The 20,447-nt window shown below is 40.9% G+C and overlaps 1 protein-coding gene across 1 annotated transcript in view; it reads left to right on the forward strand.

The window, feature by feature from the left end:
* Positions 1-20,447, forward strand: part of LOC147750852 (protein NEDD1-like) — a 590,100-nt gene that overhangs the window by 386,148 nt on the left and 183,505 nt on the right. Inside the window, exon 13 of the mRNA XM_086937113.1 lies at positions 3,972-4,103. Coding sequence (XP_086793239.1) covers positions 3,972-4,103 — 132 coding nt within the window. The remainder of the gene's footprint in view (positions 1-3,971; positions 4,104-20,447) is intronic.

A 20,447-nucleotide genomic window follows, 5' to 3' on the forward strand; every position in this document is an offset into this window, starting at 1 on the left:
GGTGACAGGCAAACACTGGAGCTGGATTTCTTGGCAGGAGAAAAGACAGTGTCTCTCTCAGCGCGTCAGCAGGGAGGGTCGGCTTCCTTCGGCACTCGCATCAGCAAGCCGTCGGGCAAGTAGATAGCCGATCTGCTCCAAACCACCGTGTGTTGCTTAAGGCAGATGTTGGTATATTTATACCTGGAAGGAGCCGAGTTTGACGTAAGGTTGGACATAAGACGTCACTAAGAACTCGCAGTTCTTTCAGGACTCCAGGAGTTCTAGGACAAATCAATACCGAAAAAGGGGGAATTCCCGGGCTGCTGAAGGCTTGGTTTCTTTAAGAACGCGTTGTGCTTTCTAGGAGTTTATGGGAGTAGCCTTGCCGTATTTGGGCTGCATTGGCTATGACTTAATATGGATATGATTCTTATGCCTTTATAAGGATATGATTTGATATAACCACATAAGGGCATAAATCGGGAATGTTTTAAATAGGGTCCTAGATACGTTCACAACACTGTACTTGACCCATTCTACACAGGCACATGCAGCTCGCTCTTCTTCTTAGCGCATACGCGCTTGGATCGCCACCTCAGAGTCAGTCAGTTTCCATTTTCTTTGGCCACATAGGCCTTAATTTAGGAACTTTTATAGAAACAAACACAAATAAACGTGCATTTGAGAAATAAAGCCCTTCTGTCTACCTCCCTCATTCTAATAGTATCCCAGTTAGTATTTACCTAGCTTTAAGCAACACATATGTGTAATTTTTCTGAACAATCTTCCTGATTTATGCCACAAATAAAAAGACAATAAGCACATTCATGCAACTTCTGGTTAAATTACAACAAATGCGTACTTTTTATGATGAGATGCATAACAAATTAGTAAATTACTCTTGGCCATTACATGCAATTTAGTATCCCACGTGTATTTGTGTAGGTGCATTCTATTCTATGGTGGTTAATTTCAAAGCCACACGATTAATACATGTTACTGTTATGGAGAATTGACTTAACAAGGGGTATACAAAAATTTTTGTTTCCACCTTGCTCCATCACCTTCGCACATGTTTCTGTGAGTACTTGGTCACATCATGCAGCCCTAATATATCTTATGCCACCAGCCACCTCCTGCTGTTTCAAAAACATCAAAAGAGAACTGCAGAATACTACCTATGTGTTTGTCTAGTCCAATAAGCAAAGCTGTCAATGCAGTAGGAAAGGTTGTAAGATGGCATGCATGTCAAGGCAATTCCAAGGACATTAAAGCAGGTGTTGTAAATGCATTGGAATGTGAAAGAGATCACTCAATCTTAAATGGGGGAGAGGAGTTGGCCTAACAGCTAGGGCGGCCGACCTCGAATCTGGGGAACTAGGTTAGAGTCTCAGCAAGGATGCTGAACATCTTGTGGTTTTTGGCAAATCACTTAATCTCCCTGTGCCTAACGAAAATGAATGTGAATTCATGTAATGCAACTGGTGCTATGTAAAGCGCTCTGATACCCGATTCGGGTCAAGTTCGCACTATATAAAACTATAAAATTCTGTAAAAAATAAAATGTCTTAAACGGGAATGGTTCTCTGTCATGTTCAAGTTCCAAAAGGCATGTAAGCCTTACGTAATACCCCATGATACAGAGAATGAGACCAATAGCTGGTATCTGTACTAAAGATAAAAGGTGAAACAAGACTTTGAATGATGTGGTCAGATCTGTTAAGGACACAAAGCATATTCTAACATCAGAGCTCACTGCTGAACTTGCTTTGATAGAGGATCAAGAAAGGAACCTGGAGAGAAATATGAATCTTTGGGGGTCACAGAGAGGTCTGCAACTTATGCTATGGTGATTGTATTAAACACCTTATCACAATACATGTAACGAAAAAAGCACAGGTGCACCATAAATTGAAATTGTGCAAAAATTAACAATATAATGTTAAGGCACAGGTAATAAAGTCCAGTAGTCTTGTGAGTTTGATTCTTTATTTTTCAACACAAGGAAACGAACAGCCGACGCGTTTCGTCCCAAGGCGGGACTTCTTCAGGGCAAGGAGTAGAGAGACAAAATCCTCGTGGCGAAGAATGATCATGTGATGGAGGACCAGTGGTGTGGATCAGAATGTCGTGCCAAACAAGAAGTTAAAATGTAAGGAAAACGCCTGGAGGTTGTTCAAATATTATTATCCTCCAGGTATGTTGAGCGGCCGGGCTCGGGCTTGTAGTAGCAATGCCTGGGGATAATTCAAATAGTAATATCCTCCAGGGAAATATACAGGTAGACCTAAAGTGTGGCTAGGTATGTCAATCCAGAAGGGAAAATATTTATAATCACGGTGTAGAACAGAGTGACCTCGGTGCACCATCCAAGGGTTGTGCACCTATATATATAGCTGAGCTAATATAACTGACCCCTCCAAACGAAAACGTGTATGGTTGTGGAGATGTCTTTTCACTGCTTCGCCAGAAATTCGCGAGAACAAGATGTGTTGACATACGGAGCCCATGCTCTGCTCACCATCCGTCCGTATAGCACCCGACCATCGGAACAACCTCCAGGCATTTTCCTTACATTTTAACTTCTTGTTTGGCACGACATTCTGATCCACACCACCGGTCCTCCATCACCTGATCATTCTTCGCCACGAGGATTTTGTCTCTCTACTCCTTGCCCTGAAGAAGTCCCGCCTTGGGACGAAACGAATCGGTTGTTCGTTTCCTTGTGTTGAGAAATAAAGAATCAAACTCACAAGACTACTGGACTTTATTACCTGTGCCTTAACATTATATTGTTAATTTTTGCACAATTTCAATTTATGGTGCACCTGTGCTTTTTTCGTTACATGTTAAAGTTCTGTTTAGAACTGGCATTGTGAGGGCGGGTGTCTTTTCGGTGTGCACATAGTCCCCCTTTTCAAGTATCAAGAAAAGGAAAAAATTTACTATTGAGGTTATTTCAGATCAGGTGCATTTTTATGAAGGTACCGCCATCAGCCTTGTTTTTAGTACCTTATCACAATACACCCCAGGTATGCTTTTGGATTGCTTCTAATGGTGCGGTACGTTTGTACTATGAATATAAAATGTGTGCCAAGGCACCAGCCATCACTCACCATTACACACATTGTATACCCTTTTTGAAAGCAGGAGGATAAGGACACTATAGATGCACTATAGAGTATGAAGGCAGTCACATAACTAAGTACACTTATGTTTTATTACTAGTAGATCAACCCATCAACTAAAGAGGCAATTTTGAAATCTAAATGCAGAATTGTGTAATAAGCAAGTGCAACATGCCCTGTTGCTCTGCAACAATGGCCAAGTCTTATGCTTTGGCAAGCTTGTTGCACTATGCACTGTATTCGAGACATAAAATTCATGTTTGGCTACCTGTATACTATCAAATTCCCCCAAAACCATTATATTCTATCCTCTCCAGTCAAATAATTTGTCATGCTTGGAGTCTGCCATTGCTTACAAAGGAATGGACGCTTGAATTAAAGACTTTCTGAACTTGTCCTATCTGTTGGCCAAAAAGAAGGAACTGAAGTGAAATCTGTGCAGTGGGGTGGGCCATGCTGTGACATGTTCTGCCTTGCTATGAAGATAATAGTAATGGCACATTCTGTGTTATTTTCAAACTATTACTGTTTTATGACATGCTTGTATTTTGATACAAACCATACAAAAGTCAAGATTACAAGTGTAGCCCAATAAAAATGTTAAAACACCCATAAAGTAACTATGAAAGCTGAGTTTTTAAAAGATAGCGTTTGTAGGTTATAGTTTAGTTAATGTTATGCAGGCCATTCTTGTGGACCAAAAGAGCGAAGTTGGTCAAACTGAGAAATACAGGTAAGCTTAGAGTAATATCATTGTTAATCCTCAGAAACAGTTGTCATTATTCATTGCTGTCTTTCGAATATTAGGTTTGCATACAACACTCTCAAAAATAGCTGATCTACTTACTTTTCTGTTTACAGAGCCACCTCGTGGAACCACCCCATATGGAAAGCAATTGAACAAAACAAAATTCGCAAAAGATGTGGATTCACAAATCAAAGGAGTATACAGGAGAAGCAGTTTAGGTGATCTGTTTTCCCCGGCCAGGAATGGTAAGTTAATACTGATGATTTTTTTTATAGCTGGTATTTTATGTAAAGCATATGATTGTTTTAAGGGCTATTGAAATAGGAATGACTCAAAGCAAGCTGTAAAGGATTCAAATTAGTGTAAGTATATCTCAACAGGATTGCATGTGATGTTTGTAGAATAGATATGTCAGAAAGAGGGAAACAACGGTATTGTTTTAGTACCAGAGATTATTTTCATCAGTATTAAGCAAGGAGAGCAGGAAAGACGAAAACATGAACATTTAATTTTCAGACCAGTGAATGCATTTTAGTGTATGTGCTCAGCCCCTCTCGTGTTCTTTTTTTTTTTTTTTCCTTCCTGCTAAGAAATCCTATTTCCACTGGCCTTTCTGAAAAAGTCCTCACAATCTCAAACATATAGTCCTTACAGCCACCTCGGAGGATGCAATCGCAAATACCATAACCTAAGATTGGGCAAGCTTTTCTCTGCAACCTGTTCTTCATTTTGAAAAACTTATATACAATACACCCTATGGAAGAAAACTGATCACCATGATATTCCAAACACATTGATGCGTTGAGGATTAACTATATGATAATGGAAAGGTTGTGTGTCAGATTTCTATCGATCTCCTCATTGTAAAGACCCTCATTGACCCCTTGAAGGCCATTAAGCCTCTACCCCCATTAGAGGTGTTAAAACCCAACCTTCCTATTATAACTCAACAGACAGGTACAATTACCTTCTTGAATGCCTCCATCTCTGCCCTCATCCATCACCAACATGCTTCATGCAGCTTCCCCCGAGCATTGCAGCAGAGAATGTGTTAACAAACGTTAGACTCGCCATTTGCAAATGGAACAACTCTGCACTCAGACTAATTTCAATGTGACTGTTACTAAAGACTCTAGCCATTGCTGTCTGGACAGCAGTTACTGCTCCACTGTACAGCCTTGCACTGCAACCTAACTTCATTATCCACAGTGCAACACCATAGTTCGTATTCCATGAAGAGTCCATAGATCTTTTTGCTTATCCTCTAGAGAGATTTACCATGACAGCACCAGTAGAGGCTCCTTCAACTGACCAATCTAATACTCTCATGACAACTTCCCACAGTGAACTCTAGGACAGTACATTTAAGCTTGATCCCCTATGTGAACTGATTAACAGTATCCAGAAGAACCCATTCTTCAGCTAAATTACTCATAAGCACTTTACTTATGAAATCTATTCAGAAACTTCCCCTTTAGCCAACACACCAAGCAGCATGACTTTGAGATAAGGCATTATCCCTATAGACCATCATGCGCTCCACCCACAACCAACTCCTCTGGGTTCTCTAACTCTGTTACCCATCACATTTGCACAATTTCCAGAACTAGACACCCTAAACACAATCTTAGAGCAGCTTGCCCAAAATATCTTCTGACAATCTGCCCTTCCTAACCCCATGCTTCCTAATCTGTGAAACACATTAAAGGTGCACGCCTGTAATCTCTAAACTTGGTTCATCATTTTCTCCCATCCAAGACTACGATCTTGAGTCTCTCATATTCACTAAAATTGATCTAGCTCCTCTATCAAATGATTATTTGCTCTAATTCTACAATCCTAATACAGAATTCTGTACCAAGCAAAATGCCCTTATCTGCATAGATTCCGTCACATACAAGCATTTTTACGCATATTACCAACGTAATCGAATCCTGAGAGTTTAGCATCCTCTACCAACCACCTGTAAATAGATATATCTTCATAAAGGATCTCATCGAAAAATTACTAACCAACACTTCTCATTTTGCAAACAGATTTTCAAGTGAGTTTTCAAGCTCCACTGGGAAAAGGAGAAAGGCATCTTCACAGGCCTTCTCACATCCTTTGTACAGAACTATAATTTATTACAACCATGCTCCTCGCCCACAAGAGATAAAGGGACCACACTTGACCTGATTATATCCAAGATCACGTACTAATCTACAAATCTATAACACTCGTTTGTCACACCACATCCATATGCCATTTACAGTCTTGACACAACATGATTTCGCCATGCTAAACCAGAAGTTGTATTTGGAATCTCCAGTGAACGCGCATGCATGGACAACCTGGTTTTAAGTTTCATGGTCCACTCTTTGAAGCTTGTGCATGCACTTAATGATGACACATACACTGTACTACAGTAATATAGCAAGATAGCTAGCAACATACTTCCATCACTAGTAAATTTAAAAGATCTGAGGATTTGCTAGCTGGTTGAATAATGACATAAAAAATATTTTGAAGACCATATGGGCATCAGGGAAGAGATGGAGAAAATATCTTAATTTGCTACATCCTTCTGCAAAAAAGAAATAAAAAGCCATGCATACAACGCTCTGCCATGCAAAATCTTCCATCATGAAAACATTGTTTTGATGGTGTAAGAAATTGTTCCAGAAGCTCCAGAGCCCATTAACTGAGTCCAGTCAACCACCCCTTTTAGAATTAAAATTCAATGAGATAGAAGTTCACTTCTACAATAAGATCACTTAAATCAGAGGTCATCTAGCCTGGCATCATTATTTCTTTTATATGCAAAGCAATCCTCCTCCAAAAAAGAATGCTTTAATCCCAATCACTAATGATGCAACAGAAAAAATAACTCCTAATGCTAACCCACCCACTTTATCAAATAATTGCTTCCCCCAGCTTTGCCGAAGACCATGCCAGAGGCCTTTGCTTCTATTGCTACAGTTATCACTCCAGTATGGTTCCCTGCATACATTTAGATGTGTCTTCAAGTATACTGACCCTGAAATGTTAAATAGCTGTATGCCAATCTTAGGTCTCCCATTCTTCAATAAGGGCTTCATGTAAAAAATGTAAAAATATATGTGATTTCAAACTGCGGCAATCACAAAAAACATGGAGCAACACAAAATATTTTGTAAGGTACAAATCCCCGTAGATAAGCTAGAAGAGTCTTATTGACTTGTAAAAGGAGGTTTGCAGCCAATTGCAAATGGGAGTCCAAATGGGATGTATGAGTGGCTTGCAACCACATGGTGATTTGGAGTTATCTTGTTGTTTGTCCTATATTTATCTGATATTCTGTGCCAAGATACCTACTGGTGAACATGCGCTATACAAATACACGTTATGTTGTTTAAGTAGTGGAGCAGAGCGTTTTGGAGAAGGGGCAACCATCAATTTGAGATTTGAAAGCATGTAATCTTCAAATAGCTGAAGATTTCCTCAGAATCACTTTTTCACAGAAAATGACAGAGTGAAATTATCCAATTCTGCCATTAATTTCTTATTACTACAGTGTTCAGATGTTTAATTCAGTCCATGACACATAAAAGTCAAAAGAGTGACAATAAAGTGATCTAAATCACTATAAGAACTGAGAATTCATATCAATATGGCAACTATACGTTTAATGTTTTCTACAGTAATCTGTGTATTGGTTTCAGCCCTACCACATATATGACTTGTATATCATTTTATTAAAAACTTGAAGTTGATTAAGAATAACAAATAAGGAGCAGCCTGTCTGTTCACGATGCATCCATTAAGAAGTTGAAAGAATACTGTGGTCCAAAGGTATATTACTGGACTGGTGTTTTCAATGTCTTAGGGAAATGTTGTAATCAGTCACTTCTACCAGATAGAACGATTCTTACAATAGGGTTGAAAGGTAAAAGTAATTCTTTGATTTTTTTGGCAATGATGGTTTTCAAAATTATCTAGCAAGGTTGTGAAAAAACAATATGTCTCCCAAGTGCAGCGTGTGTCACAAGAACTATTTAGACGAACACTCTGAAGAATTGGTCATCCGCCAAACCTTTTGCCTTCTGCCCTACTTTTATTTCCTTTCAAGTCCCTACTAAAGTGGCACAACATATTCTCAGGGAATTTGAATTAAATGCAACTGGTGGGCCTGCAACACTTATTATACCACCCACTTAAGTAGCCTTTTAAATATGTCTCCGGTCTGCCATTACAGTCTGTGTGCAGTTTTAAGTTGCCATTTTGACCTGGCAATATGACCCTCTTTTGGCAGTCCTAAAACTTCCTTTTTAAAACATCTAAGTAACCCCTTGGCTAGGCTTTATTTAGCCCATAGGGCTATGCAGAAAGTGTATTTAAAAAGTTTGAAACACAAGGAGATGATGGACGGAGTGCTGAAATGTTTCAAACACTCATCCCAGTCACAGATCTGTGTTAAATCCATCATCATTCTTTAGCTCAATTTGCCACCTCAGTTCAGACCCAGCTATATGCAAATCAGTCATGACCCTGTGCTTCATGGAAACAGTCCAGCCTGAACTGCAAAGCCAGGTCTTCCCTGAACCGTAAACAAGCATCCTTGGACCGGGGTCTGGGTAACTCTCTTCATCAGCCAGGCCAGCTTGAATCTAGTGGCAAAGTGTGCAAGGTAAAAAATAATCAAGCGGAAACCGCTTGCCCTCTACGCAACAGTGCGTAGAGGGCAAGCGGTTTCCGCTTGATTATTTTTTATGTTTATATACCGGCACACATTGGACAGTGTGTCTCCCTTCTCAGCACGCGTGATTAATTGATGTTTATTATTTGTACAAAGAAATGTCTACTATGTAAACTGTTAGGAGTGCCTCTCTCATCACTAATTATCAAAGTGTGCAAGGTACCCACATCTGGGCATACCCTGCCAACTTAGGGCGAACAAAGCAAACACAAGGAGATGATGGACAGAGCGTTGAAACATTTCAGACACTCATCCCCAGTCACAGATCTGGGTTGAATCCATCATCATTCTTTAGCTCACTTTGCCACCTCAGTTCTTCTTGTGGAGTTGTCAGGGAGACAGTAGTCATTGGACGTAGTGAAACATCCCATTGAGGATTGCTTGTAGGCATACTATCGAGTATCTGCCATATGGTGTAACTTGACATGTTTGATTGAACTAAATCAATTCTCCTTGCGAACAAGTAGCAGATGTAAAATTACAGTACGGGTACCCTTCAATCCAAGGAATGGGACTGGTGCACTGTATGCAGGACGAAATTCTTTTTTGTTCTCCGCATTCTCTTGGACCAGATCTCAAACTTTAGGAAGCCAGCCAGTAACCGGAATCAGCACTGCTGCATTCGTGGATGAGGGCAAACAATCTTTCGCAAGTGTGTCACAAGTCTTTTGTAGATCCTGTAACATAGCACAATGGTTATCTACGTCAAACGTTGCGGAAGCCACCACAACGTCTAGACCATCAAGTTCTGGCACAAACATTGTAATGCCAAAGAGCAAGTCGTATGGGGTCTACCCACAAAAAGATCTTCTAGGGAGATTATTAGGTGCGCGTTGGACTCCATAAAGGCACGTCAGCCAGCCCCTGCCAGTACCTAATACTCTAGCTGTCAAAGATTGTTTTAAGTCACGGTTCATCAGCTCCACAACAGAATTGCCCTCAGGCTGATATGAAGACGAGAATTGCACCTGCACCCCCCGAGACTTCATTGCACCACGGTAAGCCTTAGAGGAAAAAGCTGGTCCTTGTTCTGAATGGAAGGTGACCCAGGCAAATGTCCCTACAAAGACACGCCAATCTTTTATAACAGTTTGAGTGTTAGCACTGCATCACGGCAAAACCCAAAGGAACCTAGTTCAAGAATCCACTGCAACTAAAATATATTTTAAAGCATTTTCAGAAGTCAAAGGACCACAGTGATAAATATAAATACAACCAAATGGCTGATTTGAAATGAAGAGCGGAGTATGAGGTGGTTGTGAAACTGTGAAGGTTTAATTTGTTGTCAAATATCACAAGAAAGAAGTTATTAATGCACTTGCTGGTATAAGCCACGCCAACAGAAATGTTGCTGTAAAAGCGACCTTGTCGCTGTAATGCCGGCATGGGCAGAAGCCACGCCTTCATGTGCAGCAACGTCAGTGGTCCTCATTGGGAATCAGCTGATCCCCAACGGACGGGATAGTTGCAAATGGAATTTGATCGGACATCAAGTGATATGTGTAACGAGAAGGGAAACCTTGGGGAAACTGCGTTCCCTCCTTTGTCGCGGCAATAGCCGCCAGCATGTCATCAACAATTTTAGTCTTAGACCTTGTAATTGCTGCTACAGAGCAAGTGGCTACTGCAGATTTGGCTGCCTCATCAGCCAATGAATTACCAATGGTGTGTGCTCCCACATGGTGATATCCTAATGTATGAATAACATATGTGAGCGGGAAACGTTCCTTAAGAGCGGCCACTCAGATCCAAAGCATTTTATACTTGATTGAGCTACCTTTAGAATCGCAAAAACCATTTTGTGATGAGAAGAACAAGATGTCATTGAAGGATTGTACACAGTAAAAGGAAACGCACACTACAAGTATAGGGACTTCAGGATCAGCAAATTCTAGAGTCAAATCCAAAGCAAGTAACTCTTCTAATTGTGTTGTGCAATTCCCAAGGGATTGTGTGTGCACCAAGGAAGACTTGAAATCCCCATCAACTATCGTGTCTCCACAATTGCGCAGAACCAATGGCAAGCCTTGCAGAACCATCAGTGTAAATAATGCATTTTTACTGATCAAGAGGAAGCAATGACAATGGAGGAGGATAAACATATTCATATTGTAAAAATTCCTGTGTTTGCAAAGAAAGGGTCAAAGATAAAATTGACATCAGCCAACATCAATGAACTAACCCATTGTATGCAACGGGGACATAACGCCTTAGAATTTGGAACACTCGCCTTCATGACTGCTTCTAAAGCAGGCCCTGGCGAAACCATGAAAAGTGTTCTTTAGGAATTGCCATCTGTACAGCTGTCAAATATTTTTCAGCAGAAGAAAAACACAACTCAGCTGGAGTATACAAATGCGATTTATAGCAATGGGAACTGTGTCCCCTTCATTGAAAGTCATGTAAGTAAACCCTAACACTCCTGGTACAATTTGTATGACCAAATGTATGGTATTATCTCTTGTTAACAAGAACTGGGCTGCAAGCAGATCAGACCTAAGTGCTGCTGTATGTTCGAGAAGCCAACTGGAAGACGAAAAAGAGGGTTGAATAAATGCGTAAAGCGGTTTGATACGCCAACCCCCTACCTTTGTTATTAAGTTCAACCAAGGAAAAAGACAGCGAAGAAAGCCATATGCGACTTAGCAAAATTGAATTTGTAACCCAAGTTAGCAAAGTGGGTGATAATGTGGTCCACGCGCATAAGATGCAGATTTATTTCATCAACCATCAAGTAACGGTCATCGACATACGAGAAGGCATCAGGGTCAATCAGGGTCAATCTCATGTGAAATTGACACAATGCATGCAGCAAATACACCTGGGCTATTCTTATATCCCATAGGCTATCTCTTCTATCGTTCTGATTGCCTATGGTGCTGAATGCAGTCAAGTCACGGCTTTCAAGAGTCTAATTGTGACATAACTATGTTGTTAACTAATGTAGAGCTATGTGTGTTCTGTACTGCAAAGGCACAACCATGACTGTTTAAGTGTCTGTTATTTAAAACTATACGCTATGAACCGCCAGTTTCAATATCGGAAAAAGAGGAGTATTCATTGACGTAGCACAGGGTTCAATCACACCCTGATATTCCAATTGGGTCAGAATTTCACCCACGGATGCTTTAGCATCATGTTTAATTGGATATTGAGGTTGGGGATGTGGTGTAAAATGCCTGTTTGCGATATAATGCTGGAGCTGGGGCTACTGCCTACTCCGACGCATAAGCAATTTTAGCCTCTTCTGGCACATATTGCGAAAAGCCTGGGAGTCTAACATCTACCCTTTAGAGGAAGCAAGGAGAAAAGGAGGGGGCCAATCAACCTGCGCCAACAAAATATCATCAGAAGATGTGAGATTATCCCAAAAGACTTCCTTAATAGTGCATTAATATCACCTTCAATATGGAGGCCTACTTCATAAAACCCATCAGGAGGGGCAACACAAGTGTCAGCTGTTTCCACAGTAATAAAAGTGTCAGTTGCTTTCGCCTCCAGACGCTGGTGGACTATGGTAACCTCCACAGCGCTGTCGAGGAGGGTTGCTGCCCAACTCCTGTCGGGGAGGAGGATTCCCACCATCTAAGGCATACTTTCCAGTCAAAGCGGAAACTTTTTTCTTATGAAATGGGGCTCGATATTGAGGTGGTTCCTCCTGTTTGATTTTCAGGTCAAACGGGCGCTATGGGTCATGTCTCATCTGTGTAGAGTCCCCTTGTCTGCATTCCTGGCGCCCTCCTCTGCCAAATTGTTAATATAACAATTCCTGAAAGAAACGAGGAGAACGAGGATAAGGAACCTGAAACCTCTAGGGTGTTTTAATTTTAGAGCGGTCACGCAAATCATATCAACGTTCAGAAGGGTCAGGTGGACGCAAACCAGCACGAGAACCAGGCATCTGCTGTTGCTGCCACGCATTTGTGTTCCAAGTCAAAGCATGCAGTCGAATTCCAAAGCTGTTGCGACCCAATGATGTATACACATCCGCAATAATAATCAGTACCGATCCACTGCCGCTAGGCATTGGCGCACCTGTAAGTACACTGCTTCACCTTCAATGTTGAGCAAAAGAGACACAATTGATGGAAGGAATGCTGAACAAATCAAAAGATTCACCCCAAGAAACAAGCATCCTAGGCCCGGGTTCGGGGTTTCACCCCTCATCCGCCAGGATAGCTTGAATCCAGTGGCACAGTGAGCCCGGGACTCACGTCTGGGCATATCTGGCGCACTAAGGGCGTGAAAGCAAAAGACACACAATTTTCTTTATAACCTCACCACCACTCCTTATTCTTTAAACCTTTTTAATTTATGGATGTGATTATTTCACCCCCGACAACTGGTGCTAGCTACAACGGAGTTTCCCCTGACTATCCCTAGTTGGGTTGTTTCATTTTATAAGATTCTTTTCCTGGGTCATTTGCACATTGGTTTTCTTACTCCTTTGCAGATTGATTACTGGACATACCCCGGTTTCATTCGGGCATCCTCATTCATTGATGTTTGGAGGGCCCGATTCAGAGGGATTGACACACCACCACCACAGTTGTGTTTTTCAGTTGCACGATCAGTAAGTGCACCAGGGCACTTTGTGCTTCTCCAATTTTACAAATTTGCCTTTACTTATTTCAGTCACCTCTATTCATAAGGTGACGTCTCCTTTCTACCGCTTACCATATCTGAATAGCTCCGAAGCCCCCCCCTACTCCCAACATTTGGACTGTTAGAGTGGGCCCCTCTTCCCCGTCGTCGCACTAATGGTAATGTTCTATTAATCCAGCCCAGGTCCCTGGGACTTTTTTCCAACTTCCTTATCTCTAGTTTGGTATCTAAACACTGACCTTCCCTTTTAGGTGTCCACCCCTCTTCACACCACACTAGTCCTGGTGAAGACCCCAACAGTAAGGGCTTAACCACCTACAGACAAGGGGTCGAAACGTCGACTTCAGAAAATCTGCCATCATCCGATCAACAGTGATTAATTAACTGTGACTCCATGTGTGACAAATGGCATTTTGTTTTTAATATTTAGAGTATACATATGTGGTATATACGCATTTCATATACCAGTATTGTGTGTGATTTACTGTCACTACCCTCAAAAAAACCCTACCCACCACCAATTTACTTGCACTTTCCCTTTCCCCTGGGGCAGCGTTTTTGCAATTATTTATAAGATAATTTTTTCTAATGTCATCCATGTGAATACCCAGCCCTCCAATGTGATTAAACAACATTAGTTGAAATGGTTTTCTTCTGTGTCTCTTTGAAGTTTCAATATAAATTGTTATATGCTTTCACCCCTTTGTGAATTTGCCACACTGGGATCCTTTCCTTTGCATATCAATTAGTACCCAGATCCCAGTGATTCCGGGCTTTACCCTTTTCTTGTAACTAGCTAACTATAACAGCAAAAGACACATAGATGATGGACAGAATGCAGAGCAAATCAAATCAAACATTCAACCCTAGTCAATAGATCTGGGTTATATCCATCCTTCTTTTGCTCACCATGCCATCCCAGTTTAGAACCAGCCATATGGAAATCAGTCTTGACCCTGTGTTGCATGGGAACAGTCTAGCCTGAACTGCCAAACCAGGTCCTCTCAGTTCTTTGTCCCCGCTCAAACCATGTGGATGCTTGGTCATGAATCTGATGATGAGACAGGATTCTAGTTGTCCTAGTTTCAGCTTTCTGTCCCCTAATCTTACACTCCTGGGTACACTTGCTATTCCATAGAATCTCATCTGTTTCCAGTCGTATCCAGAGTGTGTTTCCAAATGTTTGGTCATGGCACAATTCATGTCCTTATTTTGTACTGCTCGAATGAGTTCAAGGATCCTTTTTTCAATCATGTATATTTCATAGGTGGTTTTATGGATGGTAAATAATTTCCCTTTGAAATCAGCGTTTTCCTGGATGTTTTTTCCTATCCGGCATGCTTTGCATTTGTCACATTGCATGAATCCTGTTTGTTGTTTAGTCAGCCATGATTTCGATTTGGGGTTCTCAAAGTGACTTCTCCAGTTGATCTTTGAGGATGGGAGCTTTCGATAACTTATGTTAGGTCTGTCTCCCAGCAGGTTCCCAGTGCCAGGAACCTTCTTTAGTGTGTTCCAATAATTATTTAGTATGCTGACAGTTTGTTGATTTTTCTCACTGAAATTCAGTATCATTCTAATTGCGGGATATTCTTTGCCTGAGATTTGGCCTGATGTTTGAGCACGAGTTATGGATTCCGTCCATGTTTTTTTTTTTCCTTCTTTGATATCCATTGGTGTATACCTCTATCTCAGTATTTATTTTTTGTTTCTTTCATTCTGTTTTCCAATTATTTTACTCCAAACAGTTTCATTTCATCCTAACAAACTCTCCATAAGGGATGCTTTTCTTTAAAGAGTTTGGGTGAAAGCTGGATCTATGTAGTATGCGGTTTGTGGATGTCGTTTTGTGGTTTGTATATGGTTGTTTTTAATGTAGACCGTTACATCCAGTATTTTATTGATATTTTACTGGTATTGCATGTAAATTTGAGACCAACATCATTGGAATTTAATTTTTCAAAATATTCCATGAACTCGTCACTTGTTCCATTCCAAATCAGGAACAGTGCATCTATAAATCTCAGCTATACAGCTATTTTGTCAGTGTGCTCCTCATGTTCCTCTCCCCATGCTATTTTTTTCCCCACTAGCCCATGGTAAGATTTGCATGCTCGGAGAGAAGGTTACTCCCATGCCTGTACCACAGATATGTGATAAAATCTGATGGTTAAATAGCAAGATATTATTATCCAGGCACAGTTCCATCATTCCCATAAGCATTTCTGAGTGTTTCAAAGTTTGCAATTTATCTGTTGGAGAAAGTAATTCACTGATTTGAGTCCCACTAAATGATTGATGGATGTGTATAATGAAGTGAAATTTATGGTCACTAATAGATATCCTTCCTGCCATCCTGTGTGTGCCAGAATTCTAAATAAATCACTGGTGTCTTTAATCTAAGAGCTTAACAATGCTACGATTGGGCTAGAAAATGGTCCACATACAGAGACAGATTCTTATACAAGGACCCACAACTTGATATGATGGCTCTTTCCGGAGTTTATTCCAGTGTCTTGTGTATTTTTGGGAGGAAATATATTGCTGGAATTATTGGATTGCCATTGTAGAAACATCATCGTTTATCTTCACTCAATAGGCCCTCTGCTTGCCATTTTTTGATTTTTTCTCTTTCAAAGTTAAAGTTATATCATTAATAGGATTATTTTTAAGCCTCGTATAGTGGGTGGCCACATTCAGTTGTATCATAGCCTCCTTCATGTATTTTCTCCATAATTACTTTATCCCCCCCTTTGTCTGCGAGTTTTATTCCGATCTCATTATTTTCCATTAAATCATGTAATGCTTTCGTTCTTCTATGCTCAAATTCTCGTTTTTGCTCTTCTGTGTGGTATTCCTTAGTGATCTCAGATCTAGAGAAACTAAGTATTAATGAATGAATGAGTAATTTATAAAGCGCAGCAATACCCTTAGGTGTCTAGGCACTACCTGAGAACACGTACAGTTGGAACGAAGAAAAAAGGAGTACTGCTATGTTCTGAAAAGCCATGTTTTTATATTCTTCCTAAATTTTAATGTTTGTCTCTCTCTTTAGAGAGGTTGGAAGGGTGTTCCAGAGTTTTGATGTTGTGCAGGCAAAACTCTTTCCACCCCACTTAGTCTTTATTATCCTGGTGACACTCAATTTTCTGAGTTCTGCTGATCTTAATGTCTTTGCCGAAACATATGATTTTAGAAAACTTGCTAATTGAGTTGGGCATTTTGTTTAAGTGCTTTGAAAACAATGCAAAGGGATTTAAATTGAATCCATTTTGCTACTGTCAGCCAATGCAGCGGAGGGAGAGCATAAGTTACAAACTCGGATTTAGGGATTCCTAGGAGAACCCTGGCTGTGGTTTTTGTACGTTCTGCAGTTTTTGAATGCTTTCTTTTGTTGCGCTTGTGAGAAGGGCATTGCCGTAATACAGTCTTGATAACATTAAGACTGATATAACTGTTTTCCTAAGTTCTAATGGGAGTGAGGCTAGGACCTTGCTCAAAATCTTTAGTACAAAATAGCAGCTGGAGGTAGTGGAGTTGATCTGCGCCTCAAAGGATAGTTTATTATCCATTATTACTCCCAGGTTTTTTGCTTTTAAGACTGCCGTTGGTAGTGGTCTGAGCTGGGCCGACCACCAATGGGTGGTCCAGAACTGAGCATTGTTGCCAAACAGTAGGAGCTATGTTTTGGACGAGTTAAGTTTCAGACAGTTCTCTGACATCCAGTTCCTGATGTGGCTCATGCAGTCTTGAAAGCTGCTAGCCATGGAGTTAGAAGATCCACTTACAGAGACAATCATTTGGGTATGGTCAGCATATGATACCAGGGCAAACCCATGACTTTATATTAGTCTTAGTAAAACAACAAGAGAGTGTCAAAAAACAAAGGAAATTAGCACAAAATAGGAGATGAAGATCTTCCTGTAGGATTCACATTGGAAATCGTTAGGGATTTATTAGAAGCCCTCACTCACCACCCTGGGTGGTGACATGCTTCATCATCGGGCCCACCAGGAGAAGCCGAGTGCCTCCCTGGTGTGCTACAACGCCAGATTACTGCGGAGCTGGATTTTTTGTGACAGTGATGTGAAAAAATATGTGATATTAAAATTGTCAAAGGGCTGTACCAGAAAGAAAAATGTATTCAATGGTCAGCCTGACAAGGTTAAAATATGTGTAGGGAAATGTGCCAATTAATGTATTGGTTATTTCCACTTAAAGTGGGGTCGACATGTTTCAGCCCTTATGTGTAAAGTTACTGGGCTTTCTTCAGGACCATGTTTTGTGTACCTTGGCGGTGTGGGCGCGCTAAGGTCCACCCTACCAGAGGACGTGAAAGTTAAAAATGACTGTGTAAAAATTGTGCAGAAAAACAAACCATCAAGTTGTGGGAATTACCTCTACTTTAGAGGAACCTGTATAGTTTGTACAAAAAACGATCCACGCCCCATAGGTCTCGGGAGGTGGGTGGGGCGACAATGGCACACCGCCCGCAACGCCCTGCACCCGATCCGCACCTAGCGTCTCCTGCTGCCGGACCTCGTGCCAAGAATCTATCCAAGAATTCTCTAAGGGTCTAATCAGCTCCGCACCTTGGTTTTAGAATGAAGGAGGTCTTGTATCTCTATCGCAGGACTCGATTTCCCAGCAACCCGCAGTGGTAGCCTGGAAACACTGGAGCTGGATTTCTCAGCAGGAGAAAAGACAGCGTCTCTCAGTGCCTCAGCTGGAGGGTCGGCTTCCTTCGACACTTGCTGCTGCAGGGCGTCGGGCAAGTCGTAAGTCGATCTGCTCCAAACCACTGTGTGTTTGTCTGGGCAAATCTAGGCATATTTATACTGAAGTTGCTGAGTTTGACATGTGATTGGACTTAATAACGTCATAAGAGACTCAGTTCTTCGAAAAGTCCATGATTTCCTAGATAAATTAGAATTCAGGCAAGGGGGAAGTCCCTAGCTGCTGAAGGCGGGTTTCTCTAAGAAATCATTGTTGATTCTTTAATTTAGTGGAAGTAGCCATACCGTATTTGGGCTGCATAGGCTTAGTCTAAATATGGTAATGATTTCTATGCCTATATAAGGATAGGATAATCTATACCTATATAAGGGCATGAATCGGGAAAAATTACACTAGAGTCCTAGATTCATTTACAACACCCACTCCATGATTTTAAGTTCAATACAACTAAGCGTAGAAGCACTGACCTATCTAAAGCTAGTGTTTACAATCCCACCCAAAATACGAAATACAATTTGCATTTGAGAAGGCTTGTTTACATAAAACCAGTATAATTTGTCTGGTGAAAAAAAACTGTTCTCAACAGATATGAAGCATGGTATGAGAGCATACATTCTAGCATGAAACATAAATTTACATTTATGAAATGTCTCTTGGGTTTTACAGAAAAGAAATCGAGGCTAACCCTTAGTGTTATTTTTAAACCGTTTTGTTATGATGATTTAGGCCAAATATTGTCATTGGGAAGTTTTTTCAAAAGAAATCTTGTTCTCTAAGAATAGTTCTACTTTAAGCAGATTACTCCAAAAAGTTCTATTTTGGAAAAAGTTAAAATTGGTAGATGGTTTGTTTTGAAAAATGAGGGCCGAATTTCAGAGTTCAGGGATCGCTGTGTGAAATAGTCAAAAGTTATTATCGGTGTCAGGAGAAAACATCAGATTGTCTAGGCTGGAAAATAAACCCTCTACCATAGTAGGTGAAAGTGGAATCACTTCAGTTAGCAGATCAAAAGTGCAGAAGTGTGGATCATCGCAGTCAGCGTTTGATGCATTAGCAATATCCGCAGTAGATGGTGCCTGTAGTGTCCCGTGCCTCACCCTCAGTTAGACTTGACCGTGAAACCTCAATGAATGCCGTCATCAGAATGGGCAGCCGTTGGGGGCAACACGATGCATGAGTAGTTACTGGACTGAGCAAAGCATCAGCTTCCGATGGCAGTACTGATAGAAGTGTAAGACAAATGTCCAACACGCATTCCTATCCGCAAAGCTGGCATCGTAGAACAGGTAAAATGCATTCTTGCCAGATTGATCTGAACGATAGAAACCAGGTTGTGTTCAGATCTCTTAAACGAGCCAAGCCAATAAACTGTGAACTCCTCTCACGATACCTCATGGCAAGGAGGCATTGTTCCATTGTAGTCTGGGTGTTGCTGTTGACAGGACTTGCCATATCGGAGCAGAAGGAATAAAAATAGAATTCCTGCTACGAGTCCCAAAATGAGAGCCAGGCCGCCGAACACAGAGTGTACGAAATTTGGAAAAATGCAGAGGACTGCTTCAAATGGTGTTAACAGTCCGAAAAAATCATCTTAAATACATGTGCGATGCCACTGGTATCGAACATATTTAAGATTTGACTTAACATTTCTGCGAAATGTACTGGGCAGTTTGTTGATAATAATACATGTATCTCTGCAGAAGTCCTTGCAAGATCATATGTTTCTCTAGATGAGGTCAGTCGCACAGTTTTTTGTAAAAGAATGACTTTCATTCTGCTTAAAGTATCAATTTGTATAGAAGAGATATTCAGTGAAGGCCATATTGCCGTCTCCCTGTCTGTTTTGTGCGTTGGATACAATACTGGCATACAACAAGTGACCATGGACGAGACACTGACTAGATACGCTTTTCCTGGCAACATGCCACAACAGCTGTGGTCGTTGAGCATCACGTAACTGCCATTGGATAGCTGCCTGAAAATTGGTTCTATCACTTCGGAGGGTGTACCGTGCAGGTGGCAAGAGGTTATTTGCAGAACCTTCGCAGGCTTTGTGTAAATTAATACCTTTGCACAAAAGTGTACCACTTAGTGAGTTCTTACAATTTTTACCACTAAGGAATACATCCTTTCCATTATTCCAACATTTGTGGGTGTATGGTCAAGTCCAGGCCGACTTAATGTATTCTTTACGCAACCTTTCATACAGGCCCGCTGGTATATGCTGTAGACAATACTGAAATTAGAAAATCGTCACTGGTATCGTGATGGTGCCATGTATTATCCATTCAATGACAGGTTTCTCAGAAACTGTCAATGGTAATCTTTCCAATGCTCAGCACCGTATAGTCTGCTCCTTTTTGTGCCAAAGAGATTTGTTTATCTGTAAGGTTAAATACAGAAAACAATGACGTGGTGTTGATTAGACATCAGGGCACGTAGCCTGAACGGAGATTTTGCAACGTCCAGCCTAGCAGCATTATAGAACGTAATTGAGATGGCCATGTTGTAACATTAGCAAGTCCTGCAC

This window comes from Lissotriton vulgaris, chromosome 1_1, assembly GCF_964263255.1.
Source record: "Lissotriton vulgaris chromosome 1_1, aLisVul1.2, whole genome shotgun sequence".
Taxonomy (NCBI): Eukaryota; Metazoa; Chordata; class Amphibia; order Caudata; family Salamandridae; genus Lissotriton; species Lissotriton vulgaris.